At 40.5% G+C, this 22,326-nt stretch overlaps 1 protein-coding gene across 2 annotated transcripts; it reads left to right on the top strand.

Moving 5' to 3' along the window:
- Positions 1-122: 122 nt before the first annotated feature.
- On the top strand, positions 123-20,719 carry rnf8 (ring finger protein 8, E3 ubiquitin protein ligase). 2 transcript variants are annotated; one of them, XM_064925582.1, is made up of 9 exons: positions 123-352; positions 11,265-11,393; positions 11,478-11,926; positions 12,384-12,597; positions 16,447-16,536; positions 16,621-16,710; positions 16,841-16,948; positions 19,843-20,047; positions 20,275-20,719. In XM_064925582.1, exons 1-9 carry the CDS (start codon positions 227-229, stop codon positions 20,478-20,480), a joined length of 1,617 nt encoding a protein of 538 aa, XP_064781654.1. In that variant the 5' UTR covers positions 123-226; the 3' UTR covers positions 20,481-20,719. The 2 variants fall into 2 exon arrangements, with proteins under 2 accessions (XP_064781654.1, XP_064781655.1); XM_064925583.1 differs by having other exon boundaries at positions 19,843-20,054; positions 20,275-20,440.
- The last annotated feature ends 1,607 nt before the right edge of the window (positions 20,720-22,326 follow it).

Genomic DNA, 22,326 nt, shown 5'->3' with positions numbered 1-22,326 from the left:
GAGACACAAAAGCAAATGTTTGTTTTAATTAAGTTTTACGATGTAGTCAATGTGGACTTTGTGGCTTGGGTAAGTAGTGAAAACACAGCAAGTTTTGGAGTGAGGCATTGTGGGACTTTTTGTAATATAAGTCACGTGACTTATTTTCCTCTGAAGCTCTGTCACCCCCAAAGAAGGGAAAAAGAAACATATTTTGCTCAGCTATCTGGCTGTAATATGTTGTAAAATGGACCAAATAGAAAGCTCAAATTTCTCTACAGCCGAGGAAGATGAATCTGCGAAGAAATTAGTATGGTGTTTGACACGAGTCGGGAAAGATTTGGACTGGCTCCGCTTGTTCGAGAATACAGAGGTACAGTAATTAGCTAATGATAGTTAATTTAGCCGTTAGTAAATGTAGCTGCGAATCAAACATGCATGCTGTATGTACATTTTGACTTGTTAGCTGTTTGGTGCTAAAGTTGAACCTCAACCTACTGGCTAGCTAGCTAACTAGAGTGTTAGCTAAATCCCTCTTGAATGCGAAATGGTAGTCAAGGGCTGAGACCTGTTCAATATGTAAAGCCCTCTCTGTCACTCAAACTTATTCCAGCATCTGCCAGCTGGAAATACTAACGTAAACTCGTACATCGCCTTGGGCCGTACAATTGCCCTTATTTTAGCGCCCCAAAAACGTAATACTTCCAGATCAACTGTAATGTCAATACCATTGTAAAGCAGAAATTGTGCTTTACAATGGTATTGACATTACAGTTGATCTGGAAGTATTACGTTTTCAACAAAATCAATTACATGACCTAAACGCTGCCTGTTTCTGCATAATTCAAGCAGGCAATGAGCCCCGTCGGGTCTTTTTAAAAATGGTGGGTGGGGAAGCGAAAACTAATGCGTGACAGTGAGAAGAAGAGATGTCTGTGGGGAAATGTTTTTTCCCCCACTCGATCTGTCCAACGTATCACCTTATCTTCTCTAAAATGTAAATAAAACACTGTAAAGAGTTTATATAATGTGTCATTACATACCTGTTTGTTGAATTTGAATCAGGTTTTTAGGGCGGTGCTAAAGTGATCTTAGAAGTAAACAGCGGCTTTGAGAATGATGATCGCATGCAATGAACAAAATGACTAGGTATCCCCCCTTACCCTGTCACTGTCCAGTTCTTCTTTTTAAAGGATGAGAGAAGTGCTACACCTGGTGAAGAGAGTTTGTAAGACAGAAATAGTTTCTTTATGCGTTCTGTACATTACGACATGGCACGTCAAGATGTAACGGAGGGTCAGTTTTTTTAACTTTTCTCCAATACTATAGAGCCATTACCATGTCGATCAACGCTTGAATAGAAACCTAGTTCACACCCTCGATTTTGAAGTCAACACAGTCACCACAATCCTATTAGTTTTCTTTGTAGCCTCGTTTGAATGTTGTGGTTGCGCACATTTGTACAGAATAGGGTGAGTTTGTTATATTTGCCAATGCGTGTGTACAGTGTAGGTTACCCTCTGAAGCATAGGTTACTCTAGCCTAGTACTGACAACGTTACTAGTTTTTAATTCATAAATTACACGTGCACACATTCAACACACACTTCCACACTCATCACATACGCTGCTACTGTTTGTCTATCCTGTTACAGCTCTAACGTTACCTCAATTTCCTCGTACACCTGCACATTGACTTGGTAACTTACTGGTATCCCATGTATATGTTAGCCAAGCTATCATTGCTCATTGTGTATTTGTTCCTCGTGTTACTATACATGTTTTTTCTGTATTGTATTCTGCGCTGTTGAAAGGCTCGTAAGTAAGCATTTCACTGTTAGTATACACCTGTTTACGAAACATATTACAATTTATATTTGATGTTTAGAGAATTTACTTTTTCAATGCTAGTAAAGGGTACTATAGTTATCACGTTTCACATTGGATTTATTACCTACAAAACGCTGTTTAAGACGTGTTTGTTCTTCTAGTGCTGCTCTGCACACACAAGTTTAACATTTGGCAAGGTCCAACATTTTAAACCAACTCGGGAGTTCAAAGTTCCTCCATAAAAGCCGCTCCTCCGTAGGGATAGTTATGTGACGTTAGACATGTCATAAGACGCTTAGCACTTAATGACAAGCTTCCTCCATCTCCATGTTTTGTCTTACATAATGATTAAACCATCCTGTTCCGGGAGGCAAAATATACAATTAGCTCTTAACAGTGGTTAAAAATAGTTTCAAGTACTACTTAAGTATTTTGGGGGGGATATCTCTACTTTACTTTACTATTTATATTTTTGACTACTTTTATTTCTACATTCCTGAAGAAAATTATGTACTTTTTACTCCATACATTTTCCCTGACACCCAATAGTACACGTTACATTTTGAATGCTTAGCAGGATAGAAATGGTCTAATTTCCACTTATCGAGAGAACATCCCTACTGCCTCTGATCTGGCGGACTCACTAAATACAAATACTTCGTTTTTAAATGACAACCCTTACATACAGTACATGTCACCAGTGGTGATTTCAGCATGTAAATCTTGGAGGACCAAAAATACATTTTAGATTCATGCCAGCAGTGGCGACCCGTTGTTCACGGCAGGTGGGACTCTGCTATGTTTTTTTCCCAAATGCAGTGAGAGGGTGAATGATCTCCTTCACTGCTAGACAAGGCTTCGCTGGTAGCCGGGTGTGTATTTGTGAATTTTTATTAGGATCTTCATTAGCTACTTACTTTACAAATATTTAACAAATAGACAATTAAAATACCTGACAGGAAACACACTTAACATTCAGTTGATGGTTTCTATTTCCTGTCCAGTCATTGTTTATCGCATTAGAACTTACTTTCTTGAAGGTGGCTTTACTTTCTGCCTGAGAAATATGGATTGGTAAAGAGCTCCATTCAGTTTTGGCTCTATATAAAACTGTAAAGGTGATTTGTCCTTGGGTTGTCTTAGATCGGGTATTCCCAAACGTGCAATGCCTGTCGTGGGTATGCCAAATAAAAATTAGATACACTTTTTTTTTTTTTTTTCCATTTTCAAGCAGCCCATTTATATTGTCCAACGGGGCTATACATTTGGGTGAGGATTTTTTTTCTTGTCCGAGTAGCCTCGTTTCACTGCCAAAAATAAAATGAAACCATCGAGCGTTCAGCGAAATAACAACACAATGTCAAATAATTAACATCCAATCACATTAACCGCTACTGTCTTGCGGTAATTCTACTTACTGTCCATATGTAGTCAAATGTAGCTGCTGCTCATGTTGGTATCTGTACTGATGGCGCAAAAGCCATAACAGGGAGACATAGTGGAGTGGTGACATGCATGCAAGCAGTTGCTCCCGACGCCACTTGGGTACACTGCAGCATCCCCCGAGAGGCTCTCTCTGCCAAGGGAATACCTGACAGCTTGAAAAACGTTTTGGACACTACAGTGAAAATGGATAACTTTGTTGAAGCAAGGCCCCTGAACTCTTGTGTATTTTCTGCACTATGCAATGATATGGACAGTGACCATGTAATGCTTTTACAACATACAGAAGTGCGCTGGTCATCAAGGGCAAAGTATTGACTAACCATTTTCACTTGTCTGGCCGCTTGCATGATAACGAGTTTCTCATATGACTGGCCTATCTGGGTGATGTTTTTCTCACCTGAACAATCTGAAACTAGGATTACAGAGACTCTCCGCAACTATTTTCAAGAAGTTCAAGCTATTCTCTGTCTGCATTAGCAAGAACAACACACAGGTCTTTCTATCATTGTATGATTTTCTTTGTGTGCAAATTAACTGAAGCTTACGACAATGTCAAATGTGATATAGCGAAGCACCTGAGTTGGGTGCGCAATTACGCAGGTACTTTCCCGAAACATATTACACAAACAACCGGATTCGTTATCCCTTTCATGCTCTGCCTCCAGTCCACTTACCGATATCAGAACGAGCGCCTCATCAAAATTGCAACAAGCTGTTCTGTGAAAATTGAATTTAACAGAAGCCACTGCCAGATTTCTGTATTGGGCTGTGCTCAGAGTATCCTGCTTTGGCAAATTGGCTGTTAAGACACGGATGCCCTTTGCAACCACAACCTATGTGAGAGTGGATTCTCAGCCCTCACTAGCATGACAACTAAATATAGGCACAGACTGTGTGTGGAAAATGATTTAAGACTGAGGCTCTCCAATTATGTGCATCCTTTCAAGCCTGTAACATCAGTTCTGTTACACTCACAGACCATATCTTTGCAGTTTTGGAAATGTCAGTGTTTTCTTTCCAAAGCTGTCAATTATATGCATAGTCGAGCATCTTTTCGTGACAAAATATCTTGTTTAAAACAAACGTTTTTTTAATCCAAAAATTAAAATGGCGCCCCCTAACACCAAGCGGTTAAATTGTGGCTGTTGTCGACGTGTTCCTGGTTCAAGCCCAGGTGGCGGTGAGGAGAGGGACGGAAGCTATACTGTTACACTAGCAACACTAAAGTGCCTGTAAGAACATCCAATTGTCAAAGGTATATGAAATATAAAATGGTATAGAGAGAGAGTCCTATAATAACTACAACTCAAAACTTCTTACCTGGGAATATTGAAGACTCATGTTACAGCTACTCCCCTACTATGTAAAATTTCTGCCTGAAGACATACCCAAATCTAACTGCCTGAAGCTCAGGCCCAGAACCAATGATATACATATTCCTGTTTTCATTTGAAAGAGAACACTCTGAAGTTTGTAAATGTGAATTTAATGTAGGAGAATATAACAATCGATCTGGTTTAGATGATACAATGGAGAGAACTTTTTTTTATTGTTGTATCACCTTTTTAAAATGAACAAGACAAAACAAACATTCAGATAGGATGATGGGGACAATTTCAGTGAAAAACATGAGGGCAACAGTACTTGTGCATAGTTTCAGAATGATAACTTCCAGAATGAGTGTGCTACATGACATTTATCATTAAGGCACCCAGGTGACCCATGAGTCACCCATGAAGTCACCCGTACTTATAGAATGCCCTTTATAGGCATGCTGGAAACCTGTTGTCAGACCATTACATGAGAAATAATCCTTGATTCCTACAGACACAACACAGGTAGCAAGCTTATATGATGACTATTAGGACCAGTGAGTGAATGCAGATTTTTTTAATCCTTAGTGGAATAACCTTTGACTCTTTCCAGACTTCTGTGCACACCCCATACATCAAGCACTGAGGGATTGAGGTAGGTTTTTGGTTAGTTGTAACTCTAAGCAATTTGGCATCAAGATTATCTGTACCAGGTGAAAGAGACAACGGCATCCTTTCTACATCTTCCCTTTATACTTGGTGAAATTTAAACATACGTTGCCTCTCTGTCATCATACAATCTTTTATTAGGGTATATGACATGGAGCCATCAGTTGGAATCATAGCATTCCTCAACTTGTCCACTTTGCCTGTAAAATATTAAAGTAATTTGCGATGTTGTGGTTTTGTAATGAATATACCCTCTGATTCAACAGAGGCAGACATGTTATAATTCCTACCCAGAATGGCCTTCAACATTCTCCCCCCCATCACACTTCATACTTTTATTTTGTGCTGATCGAATCCCTTCTTTCCTTTTTGTTTATCTGTTTATTTATCTGCTGCTGTTTTGGAATCATAACGTTGAATCATTTCATTTCTCAGCTCATCAATCCATGGGGCACCGTTTTGACCTCGGTGCATTTTAGGGGCATGCTTATCAGCTATACTCAAATCATTTCATTAACTTAGTGACATTTCAGGATCATCCTTACAACACACGTATAACCATTGGCACATTCTTAATCTCATCCACAAATGAGTCCTGATTGAACCCTCTGTCGGACCATCGGTAGCTTGTTTTCCTAATGAGTGCAACCAAGTTATGATCACTACAACCTGGTGCCACTGATACAGCTTTAGAACAATGTTCAGCCATGTTAGTAAAAATGTGTTCGATACAAGTTGATGTGATAACGGACCAATTAGTGAACGTTCTGGTTGGCAGTGGTGTAAAACTACTTTAAAGTTGTTGTTTTTTGTGTATCTGTACATGACTTTACTATAAATTTTTACAACTTTTTACTTCACTACATTCCTAATGAAAATCATGTACTTTTTACACCATAAATTTTCCCTGACACCCAAAAGTACCTTTTACATGATGAATGCTTAGCATGACAGAAAAAATATAAATCACGCACTTATCATGAGAACAGGTGGTCATCCCTACTGCCTCTGATCTGGCATACTCACTAAATATAAATGCATTGCTTGTAAATCATGTTGGAGTGTACCCCTGACTATCAGTACATTTTAAAAACAAGAAAATGGTGCCATCAGCTTTGCTTAATAAAAGGAATTTGAAATTAATTTTACTTTTGATACTTAAGTATATTTAGAACCTAATACTTTTAAACTTCTACTCAAGTATTATTTTACTGGGTGACTTTTACTTGAGTAACTTTCTATTTAGGTATCAATACTTTACTCAGGTATGGCAATTGGGTACTTTTTCCACCCCTGCTGTTGGAAATGTCATAACTTGGGTCAGGTTACATACATTGGCATCAGAAATATGTTTCTTATTTGAGTTGGTGTTAAACATGTTTTATATTCATTTCTCCCCAAAAATATATTTACTGATTTTCATATCTTATCCAACATTTTGCATATTACATCAAGATATATCACATCAGCACTAGTTGCCCTAAAGCAGCAAACAACTAGTATATGTTTCTAATTTGGTGTTAGGTTCTTATTTTTCAGAGTAAATAACTCACGGATACTAGAGAAGCTTTAACCAAGTTTAATTCTTCCCAAAGGTTCTGTACAGCTGTAATCGGACAGCAAAACATTTCTCACTTCACAGTTATACATCCTACTTAAAACACTACTCCTTCTCCAATCCTTACAGTTTATGGCTCCACAGGAAGCTAATGAAGAGTGTAACAGGATAACAAACCTTTATTACTGCCTTAACCTCTAGGGTATGTGGGACACAAGCGTCCCAGCTGGCCAACATCCATTGAGATTGCAGAGCGTCATACAGAAATACTCATGATAAAAATTCAGAAATGATACAACTATTTAACATAGGTTTAAAGATTAACTTCTTGTGAATCCAGCCACGGTGTCAGATTGTAAAAATGCTTTATGGCGAAAGCATACCTTACGATTATTTGAGGACATCGCCCAGCAGACAAATCATTACAAACAGTAACCAGCCAAGTAGAAGAGTTACACAAATCAGAAATAGAGAAAATTAATCAATTGCCTTTGATCTTCATATGGTTGCACTCAGAGGACATTCATTTATTCAATAAATGTTCCATTTGTTCGATAGTCTCTCTTTATATCCAAAAATCTCAGTTTTCTTCAGTAATCAAACGCAGTCACAACAGGCAGACAAAAAAATCCAAGTTGTATCCGTAAAGTTCATAACATGTCAACCGATGTTCAATCCTCGGGTTGTTTTTACCGGGCAATAACGTTGTCAATATAAAAAGTGAACAAGAAAGGCACTCTCTCGGTCGCGCGCATGAAAAAGCTCTGTGACACGGCAGATTGCACTCATTCAGACTGCTCTTAATCCCTAATTTTTCAGAATACAAGCCTGAAACAATTTCTAAAGACTTTTGACATCTAGTGGAAGGCATATGAACTGCAATTTGAGTCTTAAGTCAATGGATATTGGCATTGAATAGAAAACAATTTTTTTCCCAGTTGTTCGCCTGCCAAATCAGTTCTGTTATACTCGGACACTATTTTAACAGTTTTGGAAACTTTAGAGTTTTCTATCAAAATTTACCAATTATATGCATATCCCATCTTCTGGGCCTGAATAGAAGGTAGTTTAATTTGGGCAAGCTTTTCATCCAAAATTCCAAATGCTGCCCTCTACCCTAGAGAAGTTGAACAAATGGATTTTCTACTGACAATTGAGATGTACAAACTATGGAATAAGGGGTCGAGTGAATAAGAGGCCATCTGTAATTTCGGCTAAGACAATAAGCGAGCTAGGACCGATGTAGTCAATAAGTGTTGAGCACTTTAATTTGTTGCACTACATTCATAGGGGGAGGCACATGTGTAGTAAGCTGTCAGTAGCCCAACATAAACAAGGTTGAATCATGACGTCAGTGATCTTCAGGCCGGCGCTCTAGAAAGAGGCCCGATTTTTGAGCTCTCCCACCCCCAGAGTTCCCCAGTTGGCTTAAACTCACCGAGGTCTGGAGATTTTCAAATTCTGAGTTTCCAGTTGTTTTGAACGCGGCAGAAGTCATGCTGGATTGACAGCATGGCCAATGTATTCAACCTTTTATGGCCAATGGTGTTGAATGTTTTTATTTTAAATTTAGAAAAGAGAGCTTTTAACCCAGACTTGGACCACACACCCCCACCACTGAATAGCAGGCTAGTGATTTGCTTTGCAACGCTTGAAGTTAGCCACTGATTCCTACCACTCATTGTTGAATTTGCTATTTCCAGCTTGTTGTGTAATGTTTATGGCCGATGAGCACTGTAATTTCTCTTCATATGACAACGATTGAAAAGGATTTGCCAGATTGTCGACTTGATTCATGATGATGACTGCTTGCTAGCTAAGATTTTTAGAAGTATGAGGTTGGACATCAGTCTAATCAAGGCTACGGTAGGTATAAACTGAATTTATCTGTGGCCAATGACCTTGAGTCTTCTTGGATGTGCACTTCTAATGTAACTCTATGGCAGCACTCAAGGGGCTTGAATTTGAGCTCTACCCGTAGATTTTGCGGTGAGGTAATGTCCCTAATGAGTGACCGAACACTGAGCCAATTTACAGCGCAACTAGAGAACATTACCAACCCTTACGCTCCATATTTTCCGCTTGCTGCTCCACCACCACAAGCACTGAGCTAGGTTGAAACTAGAGATTATGATTTTTCAACGCCGATACCGATTTTTATTTTATTTATTTGTAATAATGACAATTACAACAATACTGAATGAACACTTATTTTAACTTAATACATCCATAAAATCAATTTAGCCTCAAATAAATAATGAAACCTGTTCAATTTGGTTTAAATAATGCAAAAACAAAGTGTTGGAGAAGAAAGTAAAAGTGCAATATGTGCTAAGTAAGAAAGCTAACGTTTCAGTTCCTTGCTCAGAACATGAGAACATATGAAAGCTGGTGGTTCCTTTTAACAAGAGTCTTCAATATTCCCAGGTAAGAAGTTTTAGGTTGTAGTTATAGGAATTATAGGACTATTTCTCTCTCTACCATTTGTATTTCATTAACCTTTGACTTGGAGGCTTGAAGTCATAAACAGCGCAATGCTTGACGCACAACAAAGAGCTGCTGGCAAAACACACGAAAGTGCTGTTAGAATGAATGTTTACGCGCCTGCTTCTGCTTACCACCACTCAGTCAGATACTTAGATACTTGTATGCTTGTATGCTCAGTCAGATTATATGCAACGCAGGAAACGCTAGATAATATCTAGTAATATCATCAACCATGTGTAGTTAACTAGTGATTATGATTGATTGTTTGTTATAAGATAAGTTTAATGCTAGCTAGCAACTTACCTTGGCTTACTGCATTCGCCTAACTCCTTGTGGAGTGCAACGAGAGAGACAGGTCGTTATTGCCTTGGACTAGTTAACTGTAAGGTTGCAAGATTGGATCCCCCGAGCTGACAAGATGAAAGTCTGTCGTTCTGCCCCTGAACGAGGCAGTTAACCTGTTGAAACTCTGGGGGCGCTATTTCATTTTTGGATAAAAAGACGTGCCCGTTTTAAGCGCAATATTTTGTCACAAAAAGATGCTCGACTATGCATATAATTGATAGCTTTGGAAAGAAAACACTGACGTTTCCAGAACTGCAAAGATATTCTCTGTGCGTGCCCTAGAATGTGAGCTACAGGCAAAACCAAGATGAAACGGCATCCACGAAATCAGCAGGATTTGAGGCTCCGTTTTCCATTGTCTCCTTATATGGCTGTGAATGCGAGAGGAATGAGCCTGCCCTTTCTGTCGTTTCCCCAAGGTGTCTGCAGCATTGTGACGTATTTGTAGGCATATCATTGGAAGATTGACCATAAGAGACCACATTTACCAGGTGTCTGCCCGGTGTCCTGCGCCGAAATTGGTGCGCAAACCTCAGCTGCAAGTATTTTTCCATGGAATTCAGAGAAGAAAGCAGGCTTCCACGAACGATATATCAATGAAGAGATATGTGAAAAAACACCTTGAGGATTGATTCCAAACAACGTTTGCCATGTTTCGGTCGATATTATGGAGTTAATTCGGAAAAAGTTTGACGTTGTTGGTGACTGAATTTTCGGTTCGTTTCGGTAGCCAAATGTGATGTACAAAACGGGGCGATTTCTCCTACACAAAGATTCTTTCAGGAAAAACTGAACATTTGCTATGTAACTGAGTCTCCTCATTGAAAACATCCGAAGCTCTTCAAAGGTAAATTATTTTATTTATTTGGTTATCTGGTTTTTGTGTAAATGTTGCGTGCTAAATGCTACTCAAAATGCTAAGCTAGCTTAGCATACTCTTACACAAATTAGTGAATTGCTATGGTTCAAAAGCATATTTTGAAAATCTGAGATGACAGTGCTGTTAAGAAAAGGCTAAGCTTGAGAGCAGGCGCATTATTTTCATTTTATTTGCGATTTTCAGAAATCGTTAACGTTGCGTTATGCTAATGAGCCTGAGGCTTTATTCACGATCCCGGATACGGGATGGGGAGCCCACCGTTAGTAGGACTTCATTGAAAATAAGAATGTGTTCTTAACTGACTTGCCTAGTTAAATAAAGGTATTTAAAAAAAAAAAAATGTTTATTATTATTTTTTTTTATCTGCAAATCGGCGCTCATAAATACCTATTTCCGATTGTTATGAAAACTTGAAATCGGCCATTCCGATTAATCGGTCGACCTCTAGTTGAAACACCTGCATTTTGGAGATGCTTTACTCAAGAAAAAGAGACCATTTTTGTATATGGCTTTACATTGTAACATCAGTTCACATCTATTAATGCCAAAATAACATACAAAACTGGCCCAACCTGCCCTGAATGACGGGTCGCCACAACATGTCACATAGAGAAATGTTCGAGTGATGTTATTCTATCATACAGAGAACTATGGACTCTTATTCTGCTCTATGCAAAGAAATATTATTGTAAACATTATGCAAAAAAAGTATAACGCGCTACTGTGTGAAAATTTCCTAAGCTCCATTCTTGTCTCAGGTCACAATTGGACGTGGCTTAAATGTCACTCACCAGCTCGTGTCCCCAAGCTGCCCCCTAATGATATCCAGAATGCACTGTATGTTCAAGCAACGAGACGGCGGCCAATGGACGGTGACCGATAAGAAGGTACAGCTTCTCCATATAACCAATTTTAAAATAAATCGCTTTTTTATTATAAAACAAAGTGTAAGCAGTTTATTCTTTTTTCAGAGCCTTAATGGTGTGTGGGTGAACGGAGAACGAATTCCTGTGGACAAAGCTCACCTGCTGAGGCTTGGGGACTCGATAAAGTTGGGGGTGCCCGTCGTCGGCACCAAAGTGGAGTATGAGTACATACTGGTTCGGCAGCGCCTCGAGGACATCAAACCCTACCTAGTGACGGGACCAAGTGAAGGGGCCTGCGCCACATCCAGAAGCAAGAAGACGAAGAGGAAATTTAACTCTGAACTGGAGCCTTCAACCTCCTCTAAATCCAAGCTCTACCGCCACTCTGCCACAGACAAGTCCCAGGGCCAGCCCTACCCCACAGACGAGCCCCAGGACAGACCAGGGACCAGGGTACGGGAGGAGGCCGGGCCCAGCATGCGGCAGCATCGGCGGCTGGACTTGCCTCTAGAGAGACCCAGCAGTCCTAGCAGGAGTCTGTCCAGCCTGCAAATGTATGTCTATCTCCTGCTGCTACATTTATAACATATTGGGCAGGTTCTATATAAAAGAGAATATGTACCTTTCTCAATTGTCTAGAAATCGGTCCTCCTTTCCTTTTCAGCACTGATTGGAAAAGACTTGACAGGTGGAACAATATGATGGAAGCTCATCATTAGGCTGGCTTTCACCAGGTCTATTATTTTGATCAGCAAAGAGTTGCAAAATTCTGGTAACTTTTCCAGAAATCCTGTTAGGAAGATTTCTGGAGTCAGTAAGGAATAAGCAGGAAATCCGGATCCTCCAACCAGTATTTCTGAAAAACCTGGGAAATTGTGAAAGTTCGCAAAATCTTGCAACCCTAGATCAGCACGATGAAAGAGGAAAGGAGGACAGATTTGCAGAAAAAGCCAGGTGTTCTCATTATTAACATCCAGACTGATAAACAAAAATGTACTGATTGGCTGCTAGGTACAGCCAGAACATGCTGGTGCTGCGGGAGCGGATGAACTTCACCCAGCAGAGGGTGGAAGCCCTGGAGGCTGAGGGGGGGAGACAGCGGAATGACCCCCACCGGGAGGAGCAGGTGAGGGAGCTGCAGAGCCAGCTGGAGATGCTGAGGGGCCAGCTGCACAGGATGGAGATGTTGGAGAGGTCCATCAGCGAGACAGAGAACCGCCTGGAGGTGAGCCTCAGTAAGGGGATATCAGGGATTCATCCAGAATTTCTGCTTTTTATAAGATTATCCTCCAGTCACATAAAATGTACAGACCTATACCCCGTTGCTAGCCTATTCTTTTTTGTTGTTGTGATCACAGGGCCTTCAGAAAGTATTCATACGCCTTGACTTATTCCACATGTTGTTACAGCCTGAATTCAAAATGGATTGAATAGTTTTTCCTCCCTCACCCATCTACACACAGTAGCCCACAATGACAAAGTAAAAACGTGTTTTTAGAAATAGTATTACATGTATATTGAAAATTAAATGCATAAATATGCAATTTACATAAATAGTCACAGCCCTCATTCAATACTTTGTAGAAGCACCTTTTTGGAGGCGATTACAGCTTTCAGCTTTGCACATTTGGGGATTTTCGCACTGTCTGTTAAGTTAAATGGGGAGTGGCAATTAACAGCACTCGTCAAGTCTTCCAATGGGATTCAAGTCTGGGCTTTTTGCTGGGACACTCTTCTGAAGCCATTCCGGCATTGGGGTTATTGTCCTGTTGGAACGTGAACCCCCCCCCCCCTCTGTAGCAGCTTCTCATCAAGGATGTGCCTTTATTTGGCTCCATTCATTGTTCCCTCTGTCTTTACCAGTCTCCCAGACCCTGTTGCTGAAAAGCATCCCCATAGAATGATGTTGCCACTACCATGCTTCACGGTAGGGATGGTGTTAGACAGGTGATAAGCTGTGCTTGGTTTTCTCCAGACATAGCGCTTTGCAGTTTAAAAAAAAAAAAAAAACATGTTTTTAAATATATAGGTTTTTTTTACCCCCATTTCTCCCCAATTTCGTGGTATCCAATTGTTAGTAGTTACGATCTTGTCTCATCGCTACAACTCCCGTACGGGCTCGGGAGAGACTAAGGTCAAAAGCCATGTGTCCTCCGAAACACAACCGAACCAAGCTGCACTGCTTCTTAACACAGCGTGCCGGTCACGGCCGGCTGCGACAGAGCCTGGGCGCGAACACAGTCTCTGGTGGCACAGCTAGCACTGCGACGCAGTGCCCTAGACCACTGCGCCACCCGGGAGCCCCAAAGAGTTACATCTCAGCCAAGGAACTTAGTTTTGTTAGTGGTCATTGTGTTCTTGGGGCACCTCCCTGATCAAGGTCCTTGCCTGGTTGCTAGTACTGAGCGATCAACTGAAATGTCTAATTTCTCGGGTTATAAACAACTAATTGTTTTATTTCTGTGAATTCCATTTTGTTCAGGGTTTTTTCTGTGAGCTCAATGTGCACATAGCACAGTTTCTCTGGAAATAAATCATATCCAGACTGAACTATGCAATGAGGTGGGGAGCTTGTTTCCAACAGGTCAATATTCTACATGGATTAGATTCAACTTTGTCATTGTACAAGTACAGTACAAAGAAATGCAATTGGCATCTGACCAGAAGTGCAAGTATAAGAATGCAAAAAAAAGTGAGTGAAACAATTACATTGTATTTATGTTAAGTGGGATGTATAAATGTGCGATGAAGGCAAATGGCAAGTGCAAGGAGGTATTCAACTGAAATGCAGGAATAGCAGCAATGAGGTTACCGAGGTATTGTTTTTATTCTGTGTTACAGCATTCAACCCACATAATGCATAGTGCAATTTTTTAAATTGAAACCGAAAACCTTGATCTTTTTATTTTTTTTATCTAACCGAAACAAACTTCAAAAAGCACATTACTCAGCACTACCAGTTGCACAGTTTGGTCTGACAGCCAGCTCTAGGCAGAATCTGGGTAGTTCCATAATTTTTCCATTTACCAATGATGGAAACCACTGTGCTCTTAAATGTTCATTACTCTAGAAATTTGTTTTCTACCCTTTCCCAGTTGTTATACAGTACCAGTCAAAAGTTTGGACACACCTACTCATTCCAGGGTTTTTCTTTTGTTTACTATTTTCTACATTGTAGAATAATAGTGACGGCATCAAAACTATTAAGTAACACATGGAATCATGTAGTAACCAAAAAAGTGTTAAATAAATCAAAATACATTTGAGATTCTTCAGTCGCCATCCTATTGCCTTGATGCCAGCTCATTGGGTAGTCAACTGTAATGCATTTCAATTAACAGTTGTGCCTTGTTAATTTGTGGAATTTCTTTCCTTAATGCATTTGAGCCAATCAGTTGTTGTGACAAGGTAGTGTTGGTATGCAGAAGATAGCCCTAAAGGACCAAGTCCATATGGCAAGAACAGCTCAAATAAGCAAAGAGAAACGGCAGTCCTTTACTTTAAGACATGAAGGTCCGTCAATCCAGAAAATTAAGAACTTTGAAAGTTTCTTCAAGTGCAGTCGCAAAAACCAAGCACTATGATGAAACTGGCTCTCATGAGGACCGCCACAGAAAAATAATACCCAGCATTACCTCTGCTGCAGAGGATAAGTTAATTTAGAGTGACTAGCCTCAAATTGTTAATTAACTGCACTTCAGATTGCAGCCAAAATAAATGCTTCAGCGTTCAAGTAACAGACTCTTCTCAATATCAACTGTTCAGAGGAAACTGTGTGAATCAGGCCTTCATGGTTGAATTGCTGCACAGAAACTACTAGTAAGGGACACCAATAAGAATAAGAGACTTGCTTGGGCCAAGAAACACGAGCAATGGACATTAGACCGGTGGAAATCTGTCCTTTGTTCTGACTCCAAATTTGCGATTTTTGTTTCCAACCGCTGTGTCTTTGTGAGACGCGGAGTAGGTGAATGGATGATCTATGCATGTGTGGTTCCCATCGTGAATTGTGGGGGTGCCTTGCTCGTGACACTGTGATTTATTTAGAATTCAATGCACACTTAACTAGCATGGCTACAACCGCATTCTGCAGCGATATGCCATCCCATCTGTTTTGTTCTTAGTGGGATTATCATTTGTTTTTCAACAGGACATTGACCCAAAACACACCAGGCTGTGTAAGGGCTATTTGACCAAGAAGGAAAGGGATGGAGTGCTGCATCAGATGACCTGGCCTCCACAATCACTTGACCTCAACCCAAATGATGTATTCCCCCCCCCCCCCCCAAATGAAACGGAATAAAGTTTCTTTGTGGGTTGGTATGAGTTGGACTGCAGAATGAAGGAAAAGCAGCCAACAAGTGCTCAGCATATGTGGGAACTCCTTCAAGACTGAAAAAGCATTCCTCATGAAGCTGGTTAAACAAATCAAAATATTTTAGATTCTTCAAGTAGCCACCCTTTGCACTCTCTATGCCTTTTTGGTTGATACATGATTCCATATGTGTTATTTCATAGTTTTGATGTCTTCACTATTGTTCTACATTGTAGAAAATAGTCAAAATAAAGAACCCCTCTAAATGAGTGTGTTCAAACTTTAGACTGGTCCTATATGCCTCATTACAAGAGGGCTATGGACAGTTCCTTGGACTTCATTGGTATAGTTTCTGCTCTGACATGCACTTTCAACTGTGGGACCTTTATAGACAGGTGTGTTTCTTTCTAAATCTTGTCCAAACAATTTAATTGGCCACAGGTTTCTGCATTTTCAATAACTTTGCTAAAATGTCAACAACCACAAAGACTGTCATTATGAGGTATTGTGTGTAGATGGGCGAAAGAGAACAAACATTTAATCCATTTTGAATTCAGGCTGTAACAACAATGTGGATTTAGTCAAGGGTTATGAATACGTTCTGAAGGCAATGTATATATTATACGACTCTGACAGACCTTTCAGGAGGAATCTTACGCAAACGTATTTGTGTATAGTAGAGCAAATATGTTTTTGTAATGATCAAGGTGTGCTCCAGAACGATGACTCAATTAACACTGGCAAATGTTTGTTGTAAAGGTGCAAAAAACACCGCATGAAGAGGAGGGTTTAAGAAAACAGTTGGAGGAGAAGGGTTTGAAAAAGCAGCTGGAGGAGGCATTGCAAGAGGTAAACAACATTAAGCTCTTGTATTAAATGCTTGACACAATTGTATTTGAGTAACCAATCTTGAATCTGTTGCAATCGATATAGCAAAGAAAAGTCATAGAGGAGCTTGCACTCTCTCGACAAGGCTTCGAGGACGTCCTCAAGGCCAAAGACAAAGAGCTGGAGGTGACAAAGGTAAGCTACCTTCAGCGTGACTTCCTCACTCAATTGAATTTCCTAACTCGTTTGAATTAAATTGTCTTCACTTGACATGCCTGGATTAAAATAAATTGGTGAGGTTTCAAACCAATGTGTTGTCTTGCAGGAAGAGAAGGAGAGGGCGAGAACTCAAAAGGAGGAGGTGGTAACACAAATGACGGAGGTGCTGGAGAATGAACTTCAATGCATCATTTGTTCTGAGCTCTTCATTAGGGTAAATATTTTGACTGTTTTAAGTCTCATGTACAGTTAAGTTTACATCTGTCTGGGAGTATAGCTACTAACTGGAAGACTGTACTGTAATCTCAATCTCTAATTCCAATGTTATCACAATGAAAGGTTATGGTAAAGGCCCAATGCGGCTGTTTTTATCTCAATATCAAATCCTTTTATCTGTTATTGGCAGAGAGGCTTGGAACTCTTTTATTTTTCCATTTTTTATGTCACCGGACAAGCCAAAACTCCACCTGTTTAAACCTCCTGATTTTAAAACAATATACACTGCTCAAAAAAATAAAGGGAACACTTAAACAACACAATGTAACTCCAAGTCAATCACACTTCTGTGAAATCAAACTGTCCACTTAGGAAGCAACACTGATTGACAATAAATTTCACATGCTGTTGTGCAAATGGAATAGACAACAGGTGGAAGTTATAGGCAATTAGCAAGACACCCCCAATAAAGGAGTGGTTCTGCAGGTGGTGACCACAGACCACTTCTCAGTTCCAAAGCTTCCTGGCTGATGTTTTGGTCACTTTTGAATGCTGGCGGTGCTTTCACTCTAGTGGTAGTATGAGACTGAGTCTACAACCCACACAAGTGGCTCAGGTCGAAGGTGGGGGTTGTGCTTACAGCCCAGTACTGTGCAGGACGTTTGGCATTTGTCAGAGAACATCAAGATTGGCAAATTCGCCACTGGCACCCTGTGCTCTTCACAGATGAAAGCAGGTTCACACTGAGCACATGTGACAGAGTCTGGAGACGCCATGGAGAACGTTCTGCTGCCTGCAACATCCTCCAGCATGACCAGTTTGGAGGTGGGTCAGTCATGGTGTGGGGTGGCATTTCTTTGGGGGGCCGCACAGCCCTCCATGTGCTCGCCAGAGGTAGCCTGACTGCCATTAGGTACCAAGATGAGATCCTCAGACCCCTTGTGAGACCATATGCTGGTGCGGTTGGCCCTGGGTTCCTCCTAATGCAAGACAATGCTAGACCTCATGTGGCTGGAGTGTCAGCAGTTCCTGCAAGAGGAAGGCATTGATGCTATGGACTGGCCCGTCCGTTCCCCAGACCTGAATCCAATTGAGCACATCATGTCTCACTCCATCCACCAATGCCACATTGCACCACAGACTGTCCAGGAGTTGGCGGATGCTTTAGTCCAGGTCTGGGAGGAGATCCCTCAGGAGACCATTCGCCACCTCATCAGGAGCATGCCCAGGCATTGTAGGGAGGTCATACAGGCACGTGGAGGCCACACACACTACTGAGCCTCATTTTGACTTGTTTTAAGGACATTACATCAAATTTGGATCAGCCTGTAGTGTGGTTTTCCACTTTAATTTTGAGTGTGACTCCAAATCCAGACCTCCATGGGTTGATAAATTTGATTTCCATTAATCATTTTTGTGATTTTGTTGTCAGCACATTATTTTAGTGTTCCCTTTATTTTTTTGAGATATATATTTATTATTATTATTATTGATCCTTTATTTAACTAGGCAGTTCAGTTAAGAACAAATTCTTATTTACAATGACAGCCTACCCCGGTCAAGCTCTGACGACGCTGGGCCAATTGTGCGCAATTGAGATGCAGCACTGAGATGCAGTGCCTTAGACTGCTGATCTACCTTTCAAGTCTCTATGAAAATGCTATTTTTGTTACAAATGTAACCAGACCAATGCACATCCACTAATAGTGACCAACTTCTTGTAGCAGGCATTCTAGAAAATGTACATAGGTCTCATAATAATTCTAGGTAAAAGCCCATGTGCTAGTGAGTAGCCAGCTAATCTTTAATATTTAGTCTTGCCAAATTGGCTCTATTTGCTTGATAATAAGGTAGGACTGTTGAACTGTTATGAATACACCCTCCTGTCCATCTTCAACTGTTTGAACAACACAGCCTGTTCACTTTAAGATATTGAAATCAAGTGGCTTACCTAGTAAAGAAGATACTTATTTCTCAGAATGAGAACAAGTTGCCTATTCATCATTTAAATGTGTTTTATGCTCATTGCACATTTTTATAAAATAGACTAGACACCTAGCACATAAGTCTGTCTAAAATTCTGCGAGCAGTACTGCAATGCCGCACACGACAAACTGAGCAATCATGTTCATTGATACTCTTTGTTTAGTAGGGTCAGCTTTGTTCTACATTTTGGGAGTTGAAATTACAACCTTTCTAACGATATCCTTTTTCTTAACTGTTACAGTAAAATGTGAAAGCATTTGTGTCCATATGACAGATTTTTGTTGGACAAAACCTCCAATGCAAATAGTTTAAAGGGATTTTGGCAGTGAGGCCCTTTATCTACTTCCCCAGATTCAGATGAACTCGTGGATACCATTTTTATTTCTCTGCGTGAGGTTCGATGCTAACTTGCGCTAGCGCAATGACTGGAAGTCTCTGGTAACGCTAGTTAGCATTGGCTTGCAAAAACTACCTCTAATTTACTTCATACTGGACACAGACATAGAAATGGTATCCACGAGTTCTCCTGACTCTGAGAAAGTGCCAAAATCCCAATGTATCCCTTACACTTCTTGTTGTCAGAGGAAGGTCATCTTTCATTATTGTTGTGAGTGGCAGGGCAAGGGGCTTGGTGTCCGCAAGTGGGAAGGTGCACACAGCACAGAAGGCGCTAACGATATTAGACCAAAAAGACACAACGCTCTTAAATAAAAAATACAATACAGGCATTTGGAACATCACGCTGAAACATTAATTTGATATATCGCCTAGCCCTATTTTTAACCAGAAAATATCACTTTTACAGTATAATATGATACAAGCCACAGGTAAAACGGAATTTTGAATTTTGTAAGCCGTTAATCCGAGCTGTTTGGTTTCGATCTTTCGTTCATATATCCCCTACAGGCGGTGACCCTTAACTGCGCCCACAGCTTCTGCCTCCACTGCATCAGTGAGTGGCGCAAGCGGAAGGACGAGTGCCCCATCTGCCGGCAGGCCATCCTGTCTCAGACCCGCTCGCTGGTGCTGGACAACTGCATCGATCGCATGGTGGAGCAGCTCAGCCCAGACATGAAGCAGAGACGCCTGGTGCTCATCACTGAGAGGAAAGGTGAGAGGTGCGTTCACCCCACTCCTAAGTTTGTGGAAGTTGTTGAGGGAAGCCTTGGAATTCATGGGTGAAGATGTGGCGGATGGAAGGACGGATGGATGGATGTTTGTGAGACATAAGTCAAGTCAAATCAAAGTAAGGTAACAAGTGTGCCTTACCGAACACGACCCAGGTCAGTGGGTCTGAAGGGCTCTCATGGTGCCTTCTACTACTGTCTCTCCACACAGCCCAGCCAGAGGAGGTGATGGTGATCCACGACGACGACAGTAGTAGTAGTAGCAGCAGCAGTAGCAGTAGTAGCAGCAGCAGTAACAGTGACCTCTTCATGGATAGCTTCAGCTCCGTCATCTCCCTGGAAGGGAGCGTCATTTGGAGCTCGAGCCCTGCATCTTATATCAGTGATGATTCAGATGTAGACAATGTCGATCTTTAGCCAATTTGACGTTGGGTGTTTCACGTGACTTTTTTTCTTTTTCTGTTACACGCATTGTCCTGTAAGGTTGTCAGAGATGGCCATGGAGAGTGCAGAGGAAAAAGCCCGTCCTTGACAGGAAACTAAGGCTCTCAATATTGTACAATAAATTACGTTAGTGTTCATATATTTGGTAACAATGTCTTTTTTTTTGTGTTCATTTATTTTCCCATTGAAACGGAATAAAGTTTCTTCATTCATTTGACGTGTCACAAAATGTCTCTGCACAGAAATGGACACAAGGTGGCGCCAGTAAAAACAATACTATTTTTGTGGGTGTGAAACTGGTTTATTTATTTATTTTTGTAAATTCCACTTCTCAAATCACACCTTCCACCTACTCTTTGGCAATTTGCACACTGCCCCATTGCCTAGCAACTAATGCAATGGCTCCTGCCATGGAGGCAAATAGAGAAGTGTGATTATGCCACCGTCCCAACAATAATGCAGGAAATACTGCTGGCACTCTGCATGGATAAACAGATGGGTGGTCTTTCTCTCTGTGCTGGGTTTTGAATTCCCTTACACAAGGGGATCTTTGAAGATGTTAAGACAATTTACAGTGCTTTCAGAAAGTATTCACACCCCTTGACTTTTTCCAAATGTGGGATTAAAATGGATTTATTTGTGTTTTGTCAAAGATCCTCAAAAAAAATACTCTTGTCAAAGTGGAATTCTATTTTTATTAAACAGGAAATAAATATTAGATAAGTATTCAACCCCCTGAGTCAATGTTAGAATCACCTTTGTCTGCAATTACAGCTTTGAGTCTTTCTGGGTAAGTCTAAACACATTGCACACTAGGTTTGTACAATATATATCCGTTCTTTTATAAACAAATCGTAAAGTTGTTTGTTGAGCATTGCTAGACAGCCATTTTCAAGTCTTGCAATTAGATTTTCAAGCCAATTTAAGTTAACTGTATCTAGGCCACTCAGGACCCTTGAATGTCATCTTGGTAAGCAACACCAGTGTGTATTTGGCCTTGTGTTTTAGGCTATTGACCTGCTGAAAGGTGAATTTGTCTCCCAGTGTCTGTTGGAAAGCAGGCTGAACTAGGTTACCTTCTAGGATTTTGCCTGTGCTTAGCGCTTTTACCTTTTTATCCTAAAAAAAAAAAACTCCCAAGTCCTTACCAATGGCAAGCATACTGATAACATGATGCAGCCACCACCATTCTTGAATATTTGAAGTGGTACTCTGTCATGTGTTGGCTTTGCCCCAAACAATGCTTTGTAGTCAGGACAAAATGTTAATTTCTTTGACACTTTTTTTGTAGTATTACTATAGTGTCTTATTGCAAACAGGATGTGTGTTTTGGAATATTTTTATTCTGTACAGGCTTCCTTTTCATTGTCATTTTGTTAGTTTTGTGGAATAACTACAATATTGTTGATCCATCCTCTGTTATTGCCCATCACAGCCATTAAAACTCTTAACTGTTTTAAAGTTACGATGGTAAGGTCCCTGAGCAGTTTCCTTCCTCTCTGGCAGCTGCGTTAGGAAGGACGCCTGTATCTTTAGTGACAGGGTGTATTGATACACCCGTGTACAATTTAACTGCACCATGCTCAAATGGATATTAAAATGTTTTTTTTACCCATCTAACAATGGGTAGCCTTATTTTGCAAACCATAGGAAAACCTCCCTGGTCTTTGGTTCAATCTGTGCTTGAAATTCACTGCTTGTCTTAGGGAGCTTACAATTATCTGTATGTGGGGTACAGAGAGGGGTTAGTCATTTTAAGATTGTTAAACAATTGCGCACGGTGAGTCCATGCAACTTATGGGCATAGTTAAGCACATTT

The sequence above is a fragment of the Oncorhynchus masou genome, chromosome 19, assembly GCF_036934945.1.
Source record: "Oncorhynchus masou masou isolate Uvic2021 chromosome 19, UVic_Omas_1.1, whole genome shotgun sequence".
Classification (NCBI taxonomy): Eukaryota; Metazoa; Chordata; class Actinopteri; order Salmoniformes; family Salmonidae; genus Oncorhynchus; species Oncorhynchus masou.
The sequence above is the reverse complement of the archived record's forward strand: the minus strand, read 5'-3'. Positions and strand labels throughout refer to the sequence as shown.